Below are 21908 nucleotides of genomic sequence, written 5' to 3'. Positions count from 1 at the left end.
TCAGTCTAAACTTGACTCAAAAACACCTTACCATGCTCTTCAGGAAGAGACAGTTTGAATTCAATACAATTTACAACTAGGAAAGGGAAAACAGTCTGAGATTTGACCATCAGTAAACTTTCATTTAGGAAAGAATTAAGCAAGATCCAAATCACATCACCTTGATAAAGCGCCCATTGGATGTTCTTAGGGGAACTTCTCCCCGCCAATCCAGCAGTTACTCCTTAGCATCTAAAGCAGAATTACTTGCACTTCTTGAAAGGTGTTGAAGTCTGATATAATACAGCGTCAAGCTCCTACACCATTGACAAACAACTGATCACCTCAACCTAAACAGGCTACAAAGTGTTTCAGGTGGCTGGAATAACATGAACCATTTTGCAACCAGTGATCATGTTCTTGGACTAAGTGCTGACAATACACGAATGAAGAACAGCAACAAGACTTAACAAACATGATTAGTATTATCCAACTGCTTTGTTATAAATATATTATATACATTCAAACATCACATTAAAATATTATTCCATTACACCAGAAGAGATTAAGGCTTTATATTATTTACAGAAACAAGCAAGCACCTTAAAAAAAAAAACACAACACACCAGTCATTGACATTTCCCTTCTAACATTACAAATTTGATACCTTGAGCTCTTGAATACAGCTATTTGCAATGTGCCCAATGCTAGAACTATTTTAAACATTTATTGTCAGGGTAACAGGGAAACACTTGATAGAAGACTCATCAGCGAGCACTCCACACAAACAAACGTGAGCATGTGTTGTACTGGGTGCCCTCCCTCTTCTCGGAGGCTTGTTAAGTTGAAGGCTTATGCAGAAATGGTTTGCTCAATTCCACGTAGAAAGTAGAACAATTTCATTTTAAGGGAAACTGAAGACACTTGAGGATTCTTGGCCCACCGGTGGAGTGGGATTCTTGAAGTCTGTTCCACATGACATCAATTAGATTTTAACATAATAGCAAAAAGTTGTAAGTTTATCGATCAGTAAGTGCATTGAACAGTGATGACTTCATAGGCTTCCATTACTCTGATGCACTGTTTTCATGCAGTGTATTTGGACTCAAACACGAAGTGACAAACTGTTGTCACCATTCTCCCTATAGGTCTTAGGCAACAAGCTATTCTTGAAGTATTAAATAATGTTGATACAACACATGTTTACTATGCCACCATGTACCGACGGAGTGACTGTCCTGTCTTCTGGCTTACCTGATAGCCTTATGAGATACAGTGATGAAGTATTTTCTAAGATGTAAGCAGACATGGCTAAACAAAAAGGTGCTCAGTAAGCGTAATCATCTTCATTTCAAGTATTGTTTTAAGAATTAGTTCTTTTCAATACAGTCTGTGTTAGCACTTTTTAGTTTGTGCTTTAGAGTCTGTTATTCCTTTGCAGGTCTTGAATTTGGCTGATGGCTTTTTTTTTTTTTAAAAAAAAAAAAAAAGAACATTGGCAACAAGTTAAGGATTGCGGAAGGCTGGCAAAAGTTATTTGATTTTTTGAGCCCATTTCATGTCATCTGCTCTTGGCTTCTCCCCAGTAACTGCTTGGATAATGTTCTCCAAACACCTCCAGAATCTTATCTTCTCTAATGGATAGTTCAGCCAACCTAAGTGATTGCAAAGAGAAAAAAAAAAAAGGATCAGTTTGTCATAGCATCCAAAGTTCAATGTCTGGCAATGTTTATTCAGTAACATTTTTTTAAACACAAGGTAAGTGTAAGGGGAGTTCAGAAGTGGACTACTCTATGACCATAGCAAAGCCACCAGAAAAGGGACCATCAAGTTGAATGACTTGTGTTAAAAGCAAGACATTTGTATTAGTAGCACCTTAGACTACTGAAATTTAAGCAACCAAACAAAAACCTCAACCCAACTATTTCAGCTATTTTTCCCTGATTAGTTTCCCCATCAAAGCTCGGCTGTTCCCTGTGTTTCTCGTTAGGTAGCACAGCAAGAAAGTAAACACATACAACATAGCTCTGAAATCTCAAATATATTATCAACATCACAACTTCCAGGAAAAAAAAAAAAAGTCAGGTCCCAAACAGGGGTCTTAACCACCACTAACTACGGCTCAAACTAAACAAAGTTTTTCCTTAAATAAAGCCTCAGGTTTTGATGGTTCTGACATCAGTCCAGGTAGTTAAATGTATTATGCTCCCCTAGGGTAAAATTAAAGTTTGCATAACTGATTGCTAATGAAGCCTGTGATGGGGAAATCTTCTTGTAATACCATGCTGCATTTAACATTAGCTGACATTGGATGCTTCCTGGATTAAAAGGGCAGCACACTCCCAAAGCTGTGCAGCTCTATCAGAGCCACTTCTGCTTCCTAGTAACCAGAAAGGCTGCAACACTGACATGGGACGGGCTTTTACCATTTTATATATAAAAGGCAATAAGTGCCATCATGTTCTGCATGCAACAAGAGTTTAACGCATCTTTCCTAGCCTACAGATTTAGGGTATTTTGAATACTTTGTAGAAGCATTGCAATGTACAGACTGTGAGGCTGGAACTTACACAGGCTTAAGAGGCCTCACCCTGAATTTGAAAGGGCTTTACGTCTCACTTTCAGAATATTAATTAGTACATTAACTTGATTTTCTGATACTAACCTAACTACATATAACTGACAGGAAACTGCACGAAGAGGTAATGAAGCCCTGTGAAATTGCCATCACATAGTAACTTTAGGACTCTGGTTTTATTAAATATTGTAAACTAGGAAAACCTAAAGAAATCAGCACCAGGAAATGTTATTTCCCTGTAGAAGTGTTCCTATGGCCAGGAAGAGAGAGATGTACACAGGGTTCTATTAGTTATCACACTTACAGAAGGTGTTCTGTAAGCACAAATTATACTTTACTCCATATACATTTCCGGAAAAGGGAAAAAGGCTTAAGAAAACAACTGAAGGAGAGGCGGGAACGAAGAAGTTGTTACCACAATGGAAACAGTGAGCTAGCAGCAGCAGTTCACGTTAAAGAGCTAAAACGCAGCATAGCATGAGCAAGACTGGAACACAGGAAAGCTCTGCCAGGTGCAAGTGCCACCCTTACAACAGGGACAGCCATCAGGAGGAAGACAACTGTGTCTATTATGGGACAGAAATACTGAAGGGAAAGAACATTCAGGACATTCGCTGCTGAAAAATATGTTTAACACACAGGCACTGTTTTCAGCCACCTTGTGTAGCCGGACATGACCTTTCGCAGCCCACCTGCAATCCTGCAGCTCCACTCAACTCACTGTACACTGATGCCCTTTAGGAAGTCAGCCCTTGCAATTCTCATGACCATTACCCCTCAAGGAATGGACAACTCCTTCCTGCTGTCTAAAAACAGCAGTCAGTCCGAAAGCTTTAACGCTGGGGATGCCAGAAAGCTCCGTTACCCGACACCTTCCCGGGCAATGATACAGTGGCAGGCACTTACGTACACAGGTCAGCTCTGAAACCAAGTATACTCTTTGGACTTGGCTATCAATTCTTAAATCAAGTCACTAACGAGTACTAGTCCTATTTTATGCAGTAAAGGCTGCTTGTAAATAGTGCATTGATTGCATATTTCCCTCCTCCTCCTCACTTCTACCCTAGAAGAATGAGAGTTACGGCTGCACACACACTTTTCTTCACTGGAAAATCCAAGTATGCAAACTATGGTGCCGGCAGACTGGTATGAACACTTACAGAAATCATGGAGTGAACAGAAGCATGTGCTTTTTTTTGTTACTATTTAATGAGAAAAAAAGCATGTAAGCATGTGCTTTTTTTAATATCATTTAATGAGAAAAAAAAGCATGTAGCCTAAGACTGTTAATAATGGTCAGGCTTAAACTTTCAGTACATATTAGGACTGAAAAAAACTCAGGATGGCAAGATCTTTGCCATCATCTGTCAAGTCAGGCTTCTTAACTGTACCATGTTTTTACACGACATTCTGGTCATGAGAACTAGATTTGTTTCTTGGCAGAGATTTCAAAACCAACAAATCGTTTGTCAAAGCCAATGACAGAATGAAGAACCAGAGTGGTCTATATCCAGCTGTCCGATTAACTTGATGACATATTCAGGATTATGCAGTGCTTGTGACTGAGTATACCTACCTGTACATGGGCATGAAATTGAATATAGATATAAAAAGGAACCTAAAGGCAGTCTTCTGCAAGCCTGTCCAGTCCTCTGCCCCAAATCAGAATGAACAAGTGCTGAAAATCCAGAAGCCTTGCTTTAGAAATGAGCATTCAAGGCAAGCTGCACTTGCAGATTATATGCTCTTTCAAAGGAACAGCAGCTTTAAGACTTTAATGAACATAATCCATTACTTGCATGAGATTACCAAGATATCATACAATCGGATCTCAGTACCACTGACTACCTCATCAGGCTGCAAGTTACCGTTTAGCCAATCCCAGATCTTCCCCCCATATTTTTTATGCAGCAAAACCAACTACAGTTTTGCTAAGAGCTTGTGCAGCTAAGAGCACAGTTCACAACATCAATTTCTAGGTATTTAATAGGCCATCACTAAATTACATCTTGCCAGGTGAATCGCACTAGACTACTAAAGAGAGCATGCAGTATGAACCAGATGGCAGTACCAGTTGTAATGCAGAAGTATGTCTCGTGTGGAGACACATGATGGATCCTGTGATGCTTTCGTGGCAGGATAACATGCCAGTCCTGTAGAAATATGACCCAGCGTGGAAGACCAAAGTACGTGTGAGACCACTTGTGAATCTGGTTTGTCATGGTTATGAAGATGATAAGGGCAAAGACGTAACACTCCCAAGGACATGTTTCATATAATGCCTCTGCAAAACAAGATGTGTATCTTTAAATATCATTTATGAAAAGGTAAATTTCCACTAGGAAAATGATGTCTTGCCCAGGCAGAGCTGCCTGGCGCTGCAGGAACTAACAAAAGCCTCAATGAAGCCACTTTGGCAGAAATGTCACAAGAGCCAGTGAGCCATAAGCAATTCCAAAATGTCACAAGACAGGCTGGTAAGTGCCAGCAACTGTCAGCTGGCCATAAACAGGAAGTTAAACTCTGAGTTTACCACCTATAGAATTAATCCTTTAATTCTCACACTTCTAGTTTGCAAATAAAGTACTTCTACGGAGAGGTGAAGCGCTTTTTACACACTTCAGAACAATGAGTTTCTCCATATGCACATAGTTTGATCCCTCTTATAAAGAGAATATTTACTGTAACTTTCAATGCTTCTTTGCAAGACTCTTCAGCCACAGATTCTCCATCAAGCTAGAGAACCTAGCTGCCCCTCCTTCAAAGTTTCCCTCCCTCCTCCCAGAAGCATCATGCTTCTAACAGCTATTACTTGTCATCTCACATTCTTGATTTCTCCTAGCTTCACACAGACAAATATTCATTTAAATATCAGCAAAAATGCTAAATCCACATAAGTCAGAAGTAAAAGCTTACCTGGGGAAAAAGAAACAAATTTGTACGCCATGTTTGCCAAGGGGACTAGCGTCATAAAGCAGTTGTCTCCGTTGGTCTCTATAAAATCATGTCTGGTAATTGCAGTGGGGTCAATGTGATGTTCTCTAAAGGGTCTGATGAAAGCCTGAAGAAAATTAATAAACATGACACCATGGCTGAATAACGTTGTTAAAAATATAAAAAGCCCCAAAAGCCTTACACACAATCAAATCTGATGGCTGAGTTTAAGGGAGTTCCATAACACAAAGCATGTAAGCAGGATTCAAATCTAAATCTCCAGCCATCACCATTCTAACGCTACGACATTTACAATAGGGGCCCGTAGCACAGAGAACTGGAAAGATTTCTTACTGAAGCATCTTCATGTTTTACCAGACAGCTTTTGGAGAGTTTAGCCGCAGGAACAATTCTCTGCATCTTTGCTTATGGGCCCTTTGGAAGTTCTGCACTAGTCTAGCCAGGTTTTTACGCTTGTAGTGTCACAGGCCATTCCCACAGTACCTTGGGAAGGTCTGGGAACACTGGTATTGCAAAACCGTGTGCAAACCTTAAACAAGGCGATAAAATGGAACAGTGTCACCTTGCCCATATCACCTAGGCCACGTGCAAACATGGCACTTGACCAGCAGCATACCATGCCATGAAGGAAGGTTCTGGGGGTGGGGGAGCTGCTTACATTGGCAGGACTGCAAGAAAGGCACAGCTTATACAGACTGTCCAACACAGCTGAGAATACTGGAGGTGTTTCGGAAAAGTATCTCGGAACTTTTTTCAAGCTTAAGGATAAGAATCTCAAACCTTTCCAACTATGGGTAGCTCCACAGATCCCCAGGTATCTGCTCCCCAGTGAAATAATCCCGACAGAAAGTCAGCCGTAATGACTCCTGCAACTTGAATGAGAAGACAGACAGTTAGATATATACATCAGTAAGAATGGTTGTATTCACATTATTTACTTGTTTATCTACCTTTTACTTAGATATTTGCAACCACATGAATCTACCCAACCTAAATAAACATAAGATCAGTCAACTAGGAAAAAAAAACAAGACATCATTTGGACAGTTACGATCTTCATTAAATCTATAGCAAGATTTTGTGTTTAACCCATCACCTACAAAACAGCTGAACAAACCCTTACTAGTACTTTCCATACCACCAATTGTAAATTAGAACTGAATCACTTAGATCTGCCTAGCCTCTTCTCCAGTACTGTTTCACAGATTACTTAGCTATAAAATAACTGTTAAAACAGTTCTAACAGGTAGTACTATCTGCAGACCCTTCCTCTTCTCCCCTGGTCTCTTATGCCTGTAAACAAGAAGCACTGAACTCCAGTGACTACAGATAAGCACTAATTAAGAAGCCACTCCTGGGTACAGCGATACCGTTTACAAAATAAGACTGGAATATCAAACAACTTCAAGAGTGTGTCATCTGTAAAGCTATAGGCAAGGCCCCAGAAACCACGCTAACTATTCTCTGTAAGGGATACTGTATATGCAATATTTGCATACCAAGTTAGATACATCGTTAAACAGAAGCTGTTGCAGTGAGTGTAAAGATCGTTCTAGCTGCCAACCACAATAGCTTTAAAACTGCAGTCCAGTAAAGGTGATTTTCAGTTCTTGCACATAAAGCCCTGTTTTTGCCTTCGCATTCTGGGTAATCTATCTATCCAAGTTACTGGCTAATCGTGACGTTTAAAAGTAAGGACTTAAGAGACGTTAATTGATCAGAACAACTGTATACTTTCCAGTTACAGATCTGTCAGATGGTGTTTAACAGACACCTATCACTCTATACCTGCAGAAATCATCCAACTCCCAGGTTCCCAGTCCCTGGAGCAATGAAGTCTCCGACACAGTTTGAGACATCCTCCTGCATGACCTCTACTGTCAGGCTCTTCATGCTTTGGAGGAAGAAAGTTCAGAACATTGCCAAAGAAGTTTCCTTGTTTAACAGAGGGGCTGGAGGAATGCTGCATACAGCATAGCAACATGGCTACAGCAACACAGCAAAGAGCAAGATACGGCCTTGGGACCTCTGTGCTTGAAGCGGGGGCGGGATTTAGGACTGTGACACCCTGCCCTTTAAAGAACAGGGACACCAGAAGGTACCAGTTCAAGCCTGCGTATCTTGCTTTGAGCAGGTTTCAAGAGAGATCAACCAGGTCTGGATGGAATGTAGATGTGCTGAAGTATGAACCAGGATCCTTTTTCATCGCAATGCCATCCCTTCAGGTTATTAAAAATATCAGAAAGATCCTTCTGTTAGTTCTTTCTGAGATCGACCACCCAGTGAATACATACACAAGCACACTTGGCGATTCTCTGCGGCACCAGCGGTCAGGCTCTGCATGGGAAGGCAGCACACACTTCTTACCTACAAGGTCTGGTTAAAAGGATTCCGCAGAAGCACGACCCAGATTTCAAAACAGCTACCGCATACTGTGCAAATACGATATACCTGGGAACTGACAGCTTCTGATCTCAGTGCAAATCCCTCAAAGTCACACACAAAGTTCTTGCCAATTAAAGCACTACATACTGATCTTGCAGTCTACTGTTAAATGAGTTACAGCAATAGAAATACAAAGATGATGAGCTCAAAACATATGTTTCAATGCAGCTCAGTCAGCAGTTCCCTAGTCTCAATTTGGTGCTCAAAGCATAAGGCACAGTCACTTACTACTAGCACGTCTGGCAGTTCTCAGGGAAGCCTGCGAGTCCACACAAACCAGAGAAGTAGTTGCAGGGTCAGGTCAGAGTGACTGGAACAGCTCTTTAGTCCTCCCCACTGTTATCTACAATATCAGGTTGTTTACAGAAGCCACCCATTGTAACATAGCCTTTGAACAGGGAGCTGCAAAACCAGAGGTGATGAGGGAAGTTTATTTTTTGCTCTGCCTACCTCACCAACTCTTCTTCAGATGCCTGTGAAGCTAGAAGAATTCCTGGCTCTCTCCTCCCCTAGCCGGCATTTGTTTCTCCATGTGTCTGAAGACTTTTCCAAGCACAGCTTCCTGTTTATCGTACTGAGGCTTTTTGTGATGGGCAGGTACCCCCCGCCTGCCGAGATGTTAGGCAAGAAAATTCCAACTCACCGGTAACCCAAACCAAAAGTTAAAAATTGTTGGTATACTGGTTCCTCTTGCTTTGCCTCCAAGGCATCTTGTTACTCCTCCCTCTCTCACAGAAACTTAAAAAGCAATCTGAGATACGCCAGGAAACAAAACAACGAATGTGAGCCTTTTCCCATAAATCACACAACTTCTGTTTACCCTGGTTGTGATCTGGACTTTGCCTGACTTTCCTACTCCAGGATGCTTAGGTCAGCTGCCCTGAGAGTCCAGTTTAATGAGGTTCTTGTAACATTAGCAGCATTGCTAAAGAGCAGGTAACTTTTAGAACATGAAAGAGGACAAGCTTGTTCTGTTACTAATCAAATGCTCTTCATCTTCAGGGCACAGCAGTTACCTACAGCTCGTGCAGCCCAGCATATCTGAGAGATGCCCCTCCTTGTGGCTACGTTTTGCTCAGCTGTTCCCTCACCTCTGCAGTCCTGCCCCTTGCCTTCAACTTTCAAGAAGTGAGAAGAAATAAAATCAGGGTTAGTATGGCATCTACTACCCCAAAAGGCTTGCTTTTCATACTATAAATCCGTCCTGACTGCCGAATCCTTTGGCTCAAACAAATACAGCAGGAGACGCTTCACCTTCTACGTATTACCTTATTGTACTGAAAATAGCTTGCTTTTTTTTTTATAAATAGTAAATTCTGTACACTTCCTTTTGTTTCAGACCACAGATGTAAGCTGCAGTGAGACATGAAGCACAATAGCTCTTAGATCTGCACCTAGCAGCTGAAAGAGCAAACAGTCTTGATTCAGGGGGAAGATATCCAACCAACACTTCACTTTACAACAACTAAAATACCATTCTTGCTGAGGTAATCACCCTATTAACCCGCATCGCCTCCAGCACACTGCATTATCAGAGCCTGAAATAACAGCAGGAAGAACAACAAAAACAGAGGAGAAATACTGACAGCTCAATAGGTATTTCGCATCTATTTTTGATGTCAGCTGGTAGAAAGCTAAGAGGAAAGAATGAAGGATGCCTGAAGCAGTGCATTATACTAAGGCAATCTGAAAAAAACCTAACTACCAGTAATCTTATTTCAGCCGTATTGCAGAACGGCTTGCTCGCTCCTCAGCAGTTGCATATGACAAGTTGTAATAAAAGAGCAAAAACTGTACCAAAGGTTATGCATGACTAGCAACCTAACACTTTGTTTGCATCCCTTCTCCAGACTCACGAGGCACATCAGACAGCAGCGATTTGCACTCAATATTCTCATATACCCGGCACTGTCTTTAGTTCAAATGGAAAAACCAAGACAGGTGTTCAGCCGCTTCTCTAAGTTGGTACATGATCTTGATGCTCTGTCGTCAAGATTGGGAGAGCGAGGCAAGATTGACAGCCCTGAACATGAATTAAGATTTAACCATATATTCAGAAAAAGCAGGATATCCAGTGTGTGTATACATACACGAACTACAAACAGTGGATTCACACACTCATTAAAGGCAAGATCAGTAAAGCATTAGAGATACAGCTCTGTGCACACTAGTTTTACTCCAGCCTGCCAAGCGGTGGGATGGCGGATCAGCCGTCTATGGCTTTTATCTGAACAGGAGGCAAGTACTCAGCACACACAGGAGGAGGGGAAGAAGGCGTTGCAGTTAAGCAGCTAGCTGCAGAACTTGCTCAGAACACCAGGATGTCTTTGTTTTGGAAGCAGACTGCTGAATCAGGAGGAAAAAAAAAAAAAAAAAAAAAAAGAAGCCTAGCACACAGGGAGACCAAAGGCATAGAAATGAACTTCAGCCAGCAGCAGATGTTTTAACATAAGCGAACACACGACCGACACACCTTAGCCAGAATGGCTGTTCTTCTCCAGCCACCCGTACTTGTCACCCTTTGCACAGGCACGCCTACAGGCACAGCAGCACTGTCAGGACACCACTGAGGAACTGGGTGCCCCTTGTCCAAGTCAGGGGACACACTGGAGCATGACTGCTGGCACTCAGACAGCCAAGTCACCCGCTGGGCAGTGGACCACAGAGCTGGAAGTGCAACTGGCCCAAACATATATTTGACATAAGATGGCTTTGCTCCTGCTTGTGCTCTGTTCAGAAACCAGATAACATGTTTGCATCACAGAAACCCCCCCGTTCCTCTTCTTGCTTAAGTACCACAGATTATAACTTGCAACCTTAACGGGTGGTATGTGATTTGCTCACAAGAGAAGCCCTCCCCTGCACCCCGGCTGCTCCCGGGCACGAGCAGGAAGCCAAATGGGAGTGGGACATTCGGGATACAAGGTGCATGTTTGCAACAAAAAGCTGTACTTCACCAAAATTTTATAGACACAAGTGTAAAACCTGGGCTTTGCATAGATACAATTCTGAAATTGTAAGCCAGAAGCCTTACAGTAGAGTATTTAAAGTTTCACATTTATTGTAAAAATTCAGTTAGAGCCTCAGGAGAGGAAAAAACCAGTATAAGATGTTACTGAATAACTTGACGCTATTGTGTACCATCATTGATAAGTACAGTCATTTTTAATCAGTGACTGTACGAACTAGTTGAATGTTACAGCACTAACGAGTCAGGGGAGTGGCTAACTCCCCAACAGAAAAAATTGTTTTCTAAAAATCACCATGCTCAAGTAACAGTTGTTTGTTATCTATACACTTACAAAAATAAAACACCTTAGTCATCTGCATTCCACATTTAGTGGCTTTCAGTACAGAGAAGGCCAGGGTCTGATACTACGGCAAGTTACAAGATTAAGAAAATAATCTCTGAACATTTCAACAAGTTTAAAGTGTAGCAGCTCAAAAGGAAAAAAAGGAAGAGTTAATCATTTTGGCTATTTAAAGCTTGAGAAACATTCAGTCAGAACTAGACTTAACAGTGCAAGTAAGCAGGGAACACAGGTGGTCGATGAAATAAAAGGAGACCTGGATATTATATGTATTATATATATTAGTTATATTACATTGTAACTGGCTTTTCAAACGAGCCACGTCTATAATACACGCACTTCGGATACGGGGCAAGTCTATTCCAAGTCACACAAGCTTATTTCGCAAGACTGGCACACTGCTCCTATAGCGGGCACCTCTTCTTCCCCCGTACACTCCAATTACTCCCCGCTATGGGAAAGCCGTATAATCCACTGCCAGCAATGCCGCCTCTACACAGGGCACAGCCCTCGCCTCACCGCCCACTGGAACAACCCGAACGCCAGCCTCGGGGCAGCAGCCACGCAGCTTGCGACACTGCCAGAAGCTACCAGCAAAGGGAGGCACCCGAGGAATCAGGGTACTGTCTCTCCTGGAGCTGAACAGCGGCAGACCCTAAAGCAAACAGCCATCTAACAAAAGCATAACTTGGCCAAGAATCACTACCCAATAAATTTAACGCTAGGAACCACCAAATTTTATTTTCACATCTTTATTCTTAGTCTATTGGCACAAAGCAAGCTACTCCTACTATTTCTTCATCTGACGGAGAGCTTGCGAAGCACCCATCACATTTAAATGACAATCCTGGCAACTTTACCTAGGCCTCAGGTTCTCAAACAAAAAGTATCATTGTATGTACTTCTTTCCCTGCATTACTGGAAAAAGCAATTAAGCCATCCCAGAAGAAAGTGATTAAAGGAATAGAGAACAATGGATACTATATGAAAACTAAGAGCAAATTTTCCCTCACCAAGAAAATCCAATCCGTTGGTCAGTATGGCTGACCAAACTAACCCTCTGGCTCCATCCACTCGCAGCACTCCCCGGCCAGCTCCGCTCCCAGGCGCCGTGGGCAGCTCCAGGCACGCAGGCTGGCACCCAGAGGACACCCAACACCTGAACACTTGCCTGGTGCCGGACAACATCACCCATAACGCTGGCTTTGTTCCAGGCCTGCACTCCCACTGAAGACTATCACTGTGTCACCACGCTGTAACCCACTCCATCGGGACAACACTCCAATATGTGTTGGTGTTTTGAAGTGCAAGAGGCCCTGTTCCAAGTGAATCAGGGCCACTGAGACCTATAGTTCTTAAATCCTCAAGCCAAAGTCCCCTGCAACTTTAAGAGAGCCCCTGGCGACTTGGCAAGCACACAGAGCTTTCTTTGTCCCGGTCCCCGCCGCTGCCATAAAGAGCAATAGCACGTCCACTGTGCACACAAGTGGGACAGCACAGATGGGGCCGCGGCCCCAGCCTCCCTCCGCTGCCAGGGCAAGCGCTCTCAGGCAGGGAGAAGGGCTCATCTCTCCCCCCACCAGGGTATGGCCTTCATCCACCCTGCCTGAGAACAGCTGCTAGCCCACTTGAGAAGTTCATCATCTAATCCAAGATATGTGAAGAACAGATAACAGGGTCAACATCACCTGCCCGAGTGCGTGCCAGCAGCTGTACTCCGTAATTCCACTTGCAAGACCCACAGCCTCCAGGATCCTCTGGCACTGGAAAGGCCCAGAGCTCCTAAGGTAACACACAGAGCTTCTACAAAATGGATCATCAAAGGAAGATCTAATACAAAATGCATTTGTGCAATCAATGCAGAGCACAACAAAATGTAGAATCAAAGTTCTGCCTATTTAAACACTTGTGGAGTCTCGGTCTTTAAGAGATGATACAGCTTAGGATGGAAAACAAAGTTACCTACAGCTGTGAAGTGGTAACTACTTCAGGCAAGGTGAGACAGCAGGTGACAGACAGATTTAGCTTATTTGCACCAACAGTGGTTCAAACAGGATATTTTTCCTTTGTTAACTGATGTTTCCTTAGTGTAATTTCAAGGACCATTTAATTCAAAATTTCAAGTGGAAATTCATTGTAACACACAAAGTAAATCCATAGCAAAGTGACATTGTTACAGTTCTGTTTCTTGCTGTATGGCGGCAGGACTTGGAAGCAGCTGATCCGCATGCACAGCAGCTCCATTTCATAAAACATGGATGGTCTCTAGAGTGCTTTTACTCCAGTGTGTGCCAGAGCTTTTATATGTATTACACATTCATCACTTGGCTCTGCAATGCAGCTAACGAAGTGCAGCTCCACAGAGCTACTCAAGCTTGAAACAAAAAGGTTTGGGGCCTTGATCAGAACAAGTTTCTATTTTGAAAGGGAATTAAGTGATTTCTTTCTGCACACTCTCTCTGGCTAACCCACCACATAACAAATGCAATAATGAAAACCTACCTCACACTAGTTTAAAAAAAATTAGTTCCCCATCTCTCAGTTCAGCAACTATTAATTGTATCTTCTGTTGTGTCACAAGGTGTTTCTAAAGATATCTGCCCTACCTACCTAAGGCAGTTCTTAGGAATATAAATGGGTTACAAACTTTTTTAAGACGGCAATAAACAGTATCTATTAAGAACAAATGTGGCTGCAGACGAAAGTCAAAGGTCAGAAACAAGTTAACAAATTTGAAAAAAAAAAAAAGGCTTTAAAACCCTTTGCGAAGGCATGAGGGAGGGAGGGAAAGAATGTAAATCAGAATCCAGTGTGTAACTTGCCAAATTTATCTAGATGCTGTTAACATACCACCTGTACATACAACTCATGTAAATTGAAAATGCTGGATGACACAAACTCACCTGAAGGTCTAAGAGCTTTCAAGCCTTGTGTTACATATTTTGGTGAGGCTTTTCTGCTTATCAGTACTTAACAAGTAATACCCGTGCCAGCCTCGGCACTACTGGCTGTCTATTAGTGGCACAGGCCGCTCAGGTCCTGCAGTCCTGCTGGGACGATACCCTGCTGCAGTGGGACGGTTCAGCTGCAGCTGAAAAAATGTAAGTATTAAATCTCCATCACACCCAGCCTTCCTAACCATGGCTGCCCTGGAGCTAACCACGTGCACGTGTGCGTGCAAATTCAAATACCAATTCAAGTCTACACAATTGTCAGCTTGCACAAAGAGGAAAATTTTCATAGCTCCTTAGCAGCTGAAGATATTCAGAACAGGGCATGACTCGATTTAACACAAACAACAAAATTAATCCAACCTCCACCCACTCTCTCCTATCTTTTTTTCCTCTGACAGCGAATAGGGGAAGTGAATTGTCTCATCTCTGCTAAACCAGCCTGGAAGACAAGAGACTCATGACTCTTCCTTTCCGGTAAGATGATCTTTAGTCAGCAGAAAGCAGCGCAGTTCAAAAGCTCTTCTCACACAACGACATAAAGTTCTTGCCTCACAGTTGTTAGTGCCCGCAGGTGATTCAGCACAGCAAATGACAGCATGCCACGTGAGTTCGTTCCTTAGCAGGCTGCCTGCTCACATCACACAAGGAAGTGCTTTCAGACTGCCAGTCAGAGGAGGATCAGATCTTTGTTGCAAGAATTTCTAGAGATTAAGATATTTACAGTACTACCCATGTTACAATTGTGTGCCTTTAAAGGCATGAAAAAAAGAAGCTATAACACAGCCTTTAATTATAGATACAGGATTTAGGCTAGGTGAAGTGATGCAGATCATTCAAACTACTCCCCATTTCTCAAAAAAAGAAAAAAAATATTTATACAGGGGGTCCCAACAACACACCTTAATGAACAGGTCTGTGCAGCAGATCAGATCCAGCCTGCTGGATCACTGATCACTTTCAGATTTCCAAATACCTAATGTAAAATTGATCTAGCGCTATGTTTTTATTAGCAGAATGTTTATTTTGTGATCTCAACTCAAAAGGTCAATATTCCAAACGAAGCTTCAGGAAAGCTCTCGGTGGGAACACCTCTGACCATGTCTGTGACTCAGTATTCCCTATCTTTCCTCGATACCACATGCAGTACAATGGGTATCAGGACATCTACAGAGATGAGTTTCACAAGACTTAAAATCTATTCATCAATGAATTATACACATCATTCACATCCACCTGGTGAAATAACATATTGACAGAAGACAGCAAAACAAGATAGTGTGCAGCACTTACTATTTTATTGCACTCATTCTTGTACACACTATTAGTTATCTCCACACTACTTTATTTACACAGAATCCAGATTCTGCTACTTTAATCATTCACTACTACTTAAATAACATTATCAGTGAATTGGCTGCTTTATCAGTTAAGCTGGTAACCAGGATATCAGAGAATGCGAACTTTTATCAGTATTAACTTTGATATGAAAACCAGTTGCAAACAGATTGCATTACAGATTAACCATCATCACTGATTCTCTTGTCTACCTCCGTCCTCATCATCACAGAGCAGTTCTCATGCCATATTCTTCTCCATTCCTCTCAACACCTCTACCTCATCAGCTGACAGTAAGCATAACTAAGTTAGCCTAAGTGAACTGGTACGATTCATAGCAGAACACTGCTGCTCCATAGCCCCAAAGCCAATAACCTTTAAACAGGCATCAGGAATTACCACTTCTCAGCTGTGCTGAAGATTCATAGCAGCCATCATATGAATCTGTTGTTGGTTTTTTGGGGGGTTTGTTGTGTTTTTTTACAAAATCATTCACAACATATAACAGTTATTATGAACAAGTATCATTCTCTTTTAAAACAAGCAAGACCTCACCAGGTTTATACAAAAAGTTGTTATAAAGCACAGAACTGTAGCTAGGCCTTATGGCATCCTAATAAATGACACCATTTGCTCTCCTTTCAGTTAACAAGGCAACTCACATAAAAACACGTAAACATTTATACACACTCAACACAAGAAGTTAATACTGCATTTGGTATACACCGCAAGTACAGCAGCAGACTGGTGAAATGCCTAGTTATTCTCTTCCCTCCCTTATCCCATATTGGAAGTTTAACTGAAAGTTGCGGAAGGTATGCATGGCAGAGCTGACTTTTGATTTCTAAACTGAACCCTCTTTCCTTTCCCCACGTCCCCTCCCGTACATACGTGACCATGCAACTACCAGTACCGTTTGCTGCCCAACTAATGCCAACGGGCTGTGCCAGGCACAGATGACCGCTTGCTTCAGCTCAGCCTGCTCCACTGCCCTCTCTCCTGCCTGTTCTCAGGAAAGTTTCTGCATAACAGCAATTAGGTCCTACCTGAATAACAAAAAGCTCAGGTAAACACTGATACTTTTTTTTTTTGATTGTTAAGCAACTTTCAGGTTGTATGCAGGTTTAGGCTTTGAATGATCCGATGAATGTTGAGGAGGCCCTTTTCACACCCTGCTTATTCCGAGACAATTTTTTTTCCTTTAACTAATTCCACGCAACTCCCAATTCTACCAGTAAAGCTGTACAGCACCAAGCAAGAGTCCTCTACTTGTTCTTCCTCTCCTTCACTGAAAAGGTGAAATCACCAACCCACACTGCATCTAGACCCATTAGCTCTGTACTGCCAAGGTCCAGCCAACTTAATCTAAGGCAAAGATATGAGTCTTGAGACCAATTGCCTATGCTTCACATCAAAGTAATAACAGACCAAAAGTCACATTTATTACCACAGGAAAGCTGCAACTTTTCTTATATTGCTGGGAAAAAAAGTCATCATTCAGGATCAAGGCCAAACTTTGCATCCTGACATGAAAGCATAATACTCCAAAAATACTTGCTTTTAGTTATCAATCCCCAGAAATCAAGCCAGTCTGATGCCTGAAGAACCTTTTATAAGATTTCTATTGGGCTTTTGCTTCCTGAAAAGTTCTTGTAAATATTTTTGGTTATCAATGTATTTTGTTTCCAATTGTGACAGTCTTGACAGCTGTTTCCCCTTCTTGATAGTCTTTACACTTGCAATGCCTAGGTAAGAACACCAAACTTAAAACAGCTCTGCTATAAACCTCACCTTTGAGATACTGAGAAGCCACTAAAATGAAAGACAGAAAGCAGTAACAACTTTTGCCAATGGTCTCAGTTTCAGAGGCACAACAATTGCACAGGCACAAACACCCCCTCTCCCTTTCCAACAGTAAGTCAAGCCTAGAAGATCATACATTTGTTTCCAGCATTACAACAGTCTCGCCTTGTTCACAGCAGTGAACCGTTCCTACTTACATATCCCCACAATAACAGAGGGCGTGTGTTCCAGTCGCAAGTAGAAGAGAAGATTGTAAAAATTGAAACAAATCAGAGAGAAGCACAAGATGACAGAGATCCATTCTTGTAGTCTCTTTCCTGTTGGAAAAAAAAAAAAAAAAAGGAAAAAAGCATGTCTAACATTTATCTAAGAGGACATTTTGAAGTCTGAAATAATACAGACTGCTCTACTGCCTGGATGACTCACTCCACTTGTCTGACAGGGAACTGAAACTTACGTGTCCATGGGAGGTGTGCATTTTCTGTTAAATGACATGCCTCTTCCCTGAGCCACTACCAGCCCCTTCCCTCCACCCTTGCCCGAATAACAAGGACAAACCGGACATCATCTCACATTGTCCTAGTTTCCTTTTCCCTGTGGTTGCTGGCATAACATGTTGCTACTTTTTCCAAATTTGCATTTCATTCAATATTCAGCGTTGCTGGTATGGCTGAATCTGGGAACAAATTTCTGGCCTCCGATGCCCCGCAGTTAAATCACCTTATGATCTGTAATATTTAAAGCCTCAGAGCTTGTAAATAAAGCTGTAGTACTAACAGGAAAAAGCATCATCCTGTTATTTTGGCAGCCCTAGAATCGCTTTCCTAACATTGCAGTATACTATTTAAGCTTGCTTACTTAACTTCTGCAGTCTCCTCTTTGCCTTCCTGCCCCCAGGCAGAAGGCTACGACCTCTCAGCCATTCAGAGACATGAGAAAGAATAAGGAAAGAGAAAGAACTGGCACAAATTCTCTCTTGTACCTCACTGTACTACTTCGTACCTCTACAAAACCCTCATTTATTGCTTAAAAAAGAGAACAGACACAACACAGGATAGTAACACTTTGAATATTCAGATTAGCAGCAGAAAGCCTCTGGCTGTCAATCACTGCTAGATCCTCACAAGGCACTGATGCTGAGAGCAAGGGAACGCTCGGAGCGAGGCCCGTATAGATTAAGGTATCAGAAACAGACCTTTAATGCCTAAATCCAAGAAGGAGATCAGAGCGTCACCTTGGCTCAGAAGGGCCCTGGCTGTAGTTAGCTCTTAACACACTCAGAGGCAGACAGGTCAGTCTTCACCTATTTTAGGGGGCCAGTCTGCCCAGGGCTTCCTGGAGCAGTTTAGCCCTGCAGCCCATTCCCCACTCCCTCCTGCAGCCTAATACACTTTGCACCACCTGAGTTTGAGGCAAAGCAACTTGCAGGGGAATAATCAGTAAGGACGACACACGAGGTGCACATCCTCTCACAGCAGCAGAGGCATGCTCAGCTGTCTGGCGTGTGTTCAGGACAGGAGCTTCTTTCCTACTCCTCCTCTATGCTGACCTACTGCCTGATCAAATTTCTCCTCCTAAATGCTAAATCAAGTCCTCCTTCTCAACAACACCATACAATGGAAAGGAAACTACGAACAAAAAAGGAGGATCAGTATTATCTCCAATGTGCCTACAAAGCAGTATTTTAAAGAAGTGTGAAGAAATACTTTTACAGGCCAGAGTTTGGTTCAAGAAAGGCCATGAGTATATAAGTTAACATCCTCTGCAGTAGCAGAGGAGAGAATCCTAGAATTAAATTAAGACACAAGAATGAGCGTATTTCAAGACAGCATCAGGTCACAATGTGGGAGATTCTATAAAGAGATCCCTGGAGTAATGAAAGTAAGAGTTAATTAACACTCACTTTCTGGATAAGAAAACCACACCCTGATTAGAGGTGCTCAGTGGGTAGATCCTCACAGAACAATTAGCTGACTGCAGGGAAACACCAGGCTCCTTTCTAGCCAGTCCCATGAGTTCAGTTTATGCAAAACCTGCTGTACTCTAAACACAGGGATCCCAAGATGACTGTCTGGAGATACCACGAGTCCAGAAACGCAGCCCTAGTGCTGGACAGACTGGGAAGGCAAATCAGTCGAAGGAGTGGAGGCAACACCAGCAACGTGTGTTTAAATAGCACTCAAATTTGTAAGTATGTCCTGCATGAAGGAATAAGGTGCCTAAGCCACAAAGTATATGCTTAAGGAAGTGACGGAAACACTCCTTAGTCATATTCACTCTGCACAATTATACGTAATCTGTGTTCTTAAAAATTCAGTAGCTCAACATCATGTGTTTCCACCCTAACACATTCTGGCATTGTTTGTGTAAGTTATTTATGTAATGCCAGAAACAAGTTACACACCTAATGTATCATCACAGCTTACTGCTGATAGACATCACTCTACATGTATGACTTCACAGACTTCCCAGGTACTTCTGCCTACAGCTACAGATAAGGGTAGCAAGTTCTTTGGGGAGGAAAACCCTTTCCTTATGAGCAACAGCAGAGTGCAACAGTGAAATTAGCGATTGCTTTTGTGTGAAGCACAGGAATCAGTCACTGCCTGGATCAGGACTGCATACTCAGCCCAGCTGACAGACGTCACAACACCATCTTCACTCAAGGAATGAAAGTGGTGACCAACACAAGCTGAAACGGACAGGCTTGCCCTGAAGAGTCTAGAAAGCTGAAAAACTAATGAATGCCTTTGCTTTCTTATCGTTACTTGGCTCTGCACGAGTAAGGACACCTGCCTTTCCAGTTACTGCCTTGAACGTGCAAGCTCAGCCTCCCAGCTGACCTGCTGTGAGCTGCAAGCTGCTGGAAACACACCTTCCCTTTCCTAGCACTTCACCTGCGAATGAATGGCAGGAATAGCAAGAACACCTAGCACGGCTCAAAGCAAATCAGGTAATTTATTGTGAGGAGTTTGCAGTTATTTCTGTAGCATAGTCGAAGAGCTGCTGTCAATTTATTGACCTCTAACAAACAGCAAGCCTTGGGAAGACAAGACCAAAGTAGAACTCAAGGACCCAGGACCCATCTCTCTGCCCCTTGGGCTGCCAGGCCGGTGTCTCGGAGCAGCTCACCGAGCACATGCTCTGAAGCGAAACTTGTCACCTCGAGCAGCAGCCGAGGGCGAGCTGTCTTTCTCTTCGCTGGTTTTGCGGGGAAAAGCAAAGCTGCGGGCGCCTCCCGGCCTGCAGACCCGCACCCCGCGGCACGGCCCGCCCCAGCCCCGCCTGCGCCGGCCCCGCGCCCCACGGGGCACCCCCCGCCACAGCCCCGGGCCCGCCGGGGCCCAGCCCGCTTCCCGTGGCACTCCCAAGCCGCGCCGCCTCAGGGCGGCCGGGCAGGCGGGGAGGGAAGGGGGAAGGACCCCCCCCCCCCGCCGAGGGAGCCCCCGGCCCCTGAGCGGCGCCAGCCCCCGCCCGAGGCACCGGGCCCCCGAGGTACCCCCCGCCCCCTCGAGCGGCGTCAGTCCCCGGCCCCCCGAGGAGGCCCCGCCGCCCTCACCTGGGGAGTAGAGCTCGGCCAGCTCGCGGGCCCCGGCGTGCTGAGCGCCCCACCGCCGGCTGCCGCCCTCGGGCTCTTCCGCGGCCTCCGCCTGCGGCCCCGCCGCCTCCGGCCGGTGCGGGCCGCTCTCGGCGCCGCCGCTCGCCATGGCCCGGCCCCGCGGCGGCTGCCCCTCCTCGAGGCCGGCGGGCGGCGGCGGCGAGCGGCGCCCAGGCCCCGGCGAGGCGCCCGGCGCCAGCACTGCGGCCCGCGGCAGCATCGGGAAATGGGGCCGCGCCGGGGCGCTGCGGCGGAGAGGGGGGGGCTGGGGCGGCTAGCCACGCCCCGGCACCGCCTCCCGCCTATCGCCGGCGCCGCCGCGCTGCTGCCGGGCCAATGGGCAGCGCCGCCCGGCGCGGAGGAGCCAATGGCGCGGAGGCAGGGTCGGCCGCGCGTCTGGAGGCGCCCCGCCCCGCCGGCCGCAGCTGGCGGCGGGACCGGGCGGTGGCCGGGCCGTGGCGGGGCCGGGCCGGCCCGGGCCATGCTGGGGCCGTGGCGGGGTTGTGCCGTGGCGGGCCAGGCCGGGCGGTGGCGGGGCCGTGCGGTGCCATGCTGGAGCCGTGGCGAGGTGGTGCCGTGCTGGGCCAGGCCGTGCCGTGCCGTGCCCGTGGCGGGGCCGAGCCGTGCCCGCGGGCGCTGGGTGGGAAGGTGCGGGCGCTGCCCGCTGCGGCCGGTGCCTCGCGCGCCCCCTGCCGGCGCTGCCGCCCCTGCCCGCCCCCGCGCGGAGCCGGTGCCCGGGCCGCACGGCGGGCACGCGCAGGCCAGCGGTGCCCGCGGGGCATCACGAAGCCGTTCGGGTGGAACCGTGGAGATCATCGGGTTCCACCACTACCGCAGCCCGGCAGCCCACCGGCAGCCCGTCCGTGTGCCCCGGGGCCGCACCCACATTTCCTCTGAACACCCCCGGGATGGTGGCCCCGCCGCCCCCGGGCAGCCTGTACGGTGCTGGG

At 45.0% G+C, this 21908-nt stretch overlaps 1 protein-coding gene across 2 annotated transcripts; it reads right to left on the bottom strand.

The window, feature by feature from the left end:
- Nucleotides 1–1459: 1459 nt before the first annotated feature.
- PEDS1 (plasmanylethanolamine desaturase 1) lies at nt 1460–21222 on the bottom strand. 2 transcript variants are annotated; one of them, XM_055813267.1, is made up of 6 exons: nt 20920–21220; nt 17558–17677; nt 6293–6384; nt 5474–5618; nt 4629–4841; nt 1460–1634 (listed from the first exon to the last, which is right to left on the bottom strand). In XM_055813267.1, the coding sequence occupies exons 1-6, from the start codon at nt 21176–21178 to the stop codon at nt 1513–1515; spliced, it is 951 nt and encodes a 316-aa protein (XP_055669242.1). In that variant the 5' UTR covers nt 21179–21220; the 3' UTR covers nt 1460–1512. The 2 variants fall into 2 exon arrangements, with proteins under 2 accessions (XP_055669242.1, XP_055669243.1); XM_055813268.1 differs by lacking the exon at nt 17558–17677 and having other exon boundaries at nt 20920–21222.
- Between the last annotated feature and the right edge of the window lie 686 nt (nt 21223–21908).

This window comes from Falco peregrinus, chromosome 9 (assembly GCF_023634155.1).
Source record: "Falco peregrinus isolate bFalPer1 chromosome 9, bFalPer1.pri, whole genome shotgun sequence".
NCBI classification, from domain to species: Eukaryota; Metazoa; Chordata; class Aves; order Falconiformes; family Falconidae; genus Falco; species Falco peregrinus.
This window is presented reverse-complemented; position numbering and strand designations above follow the sequence as displayed.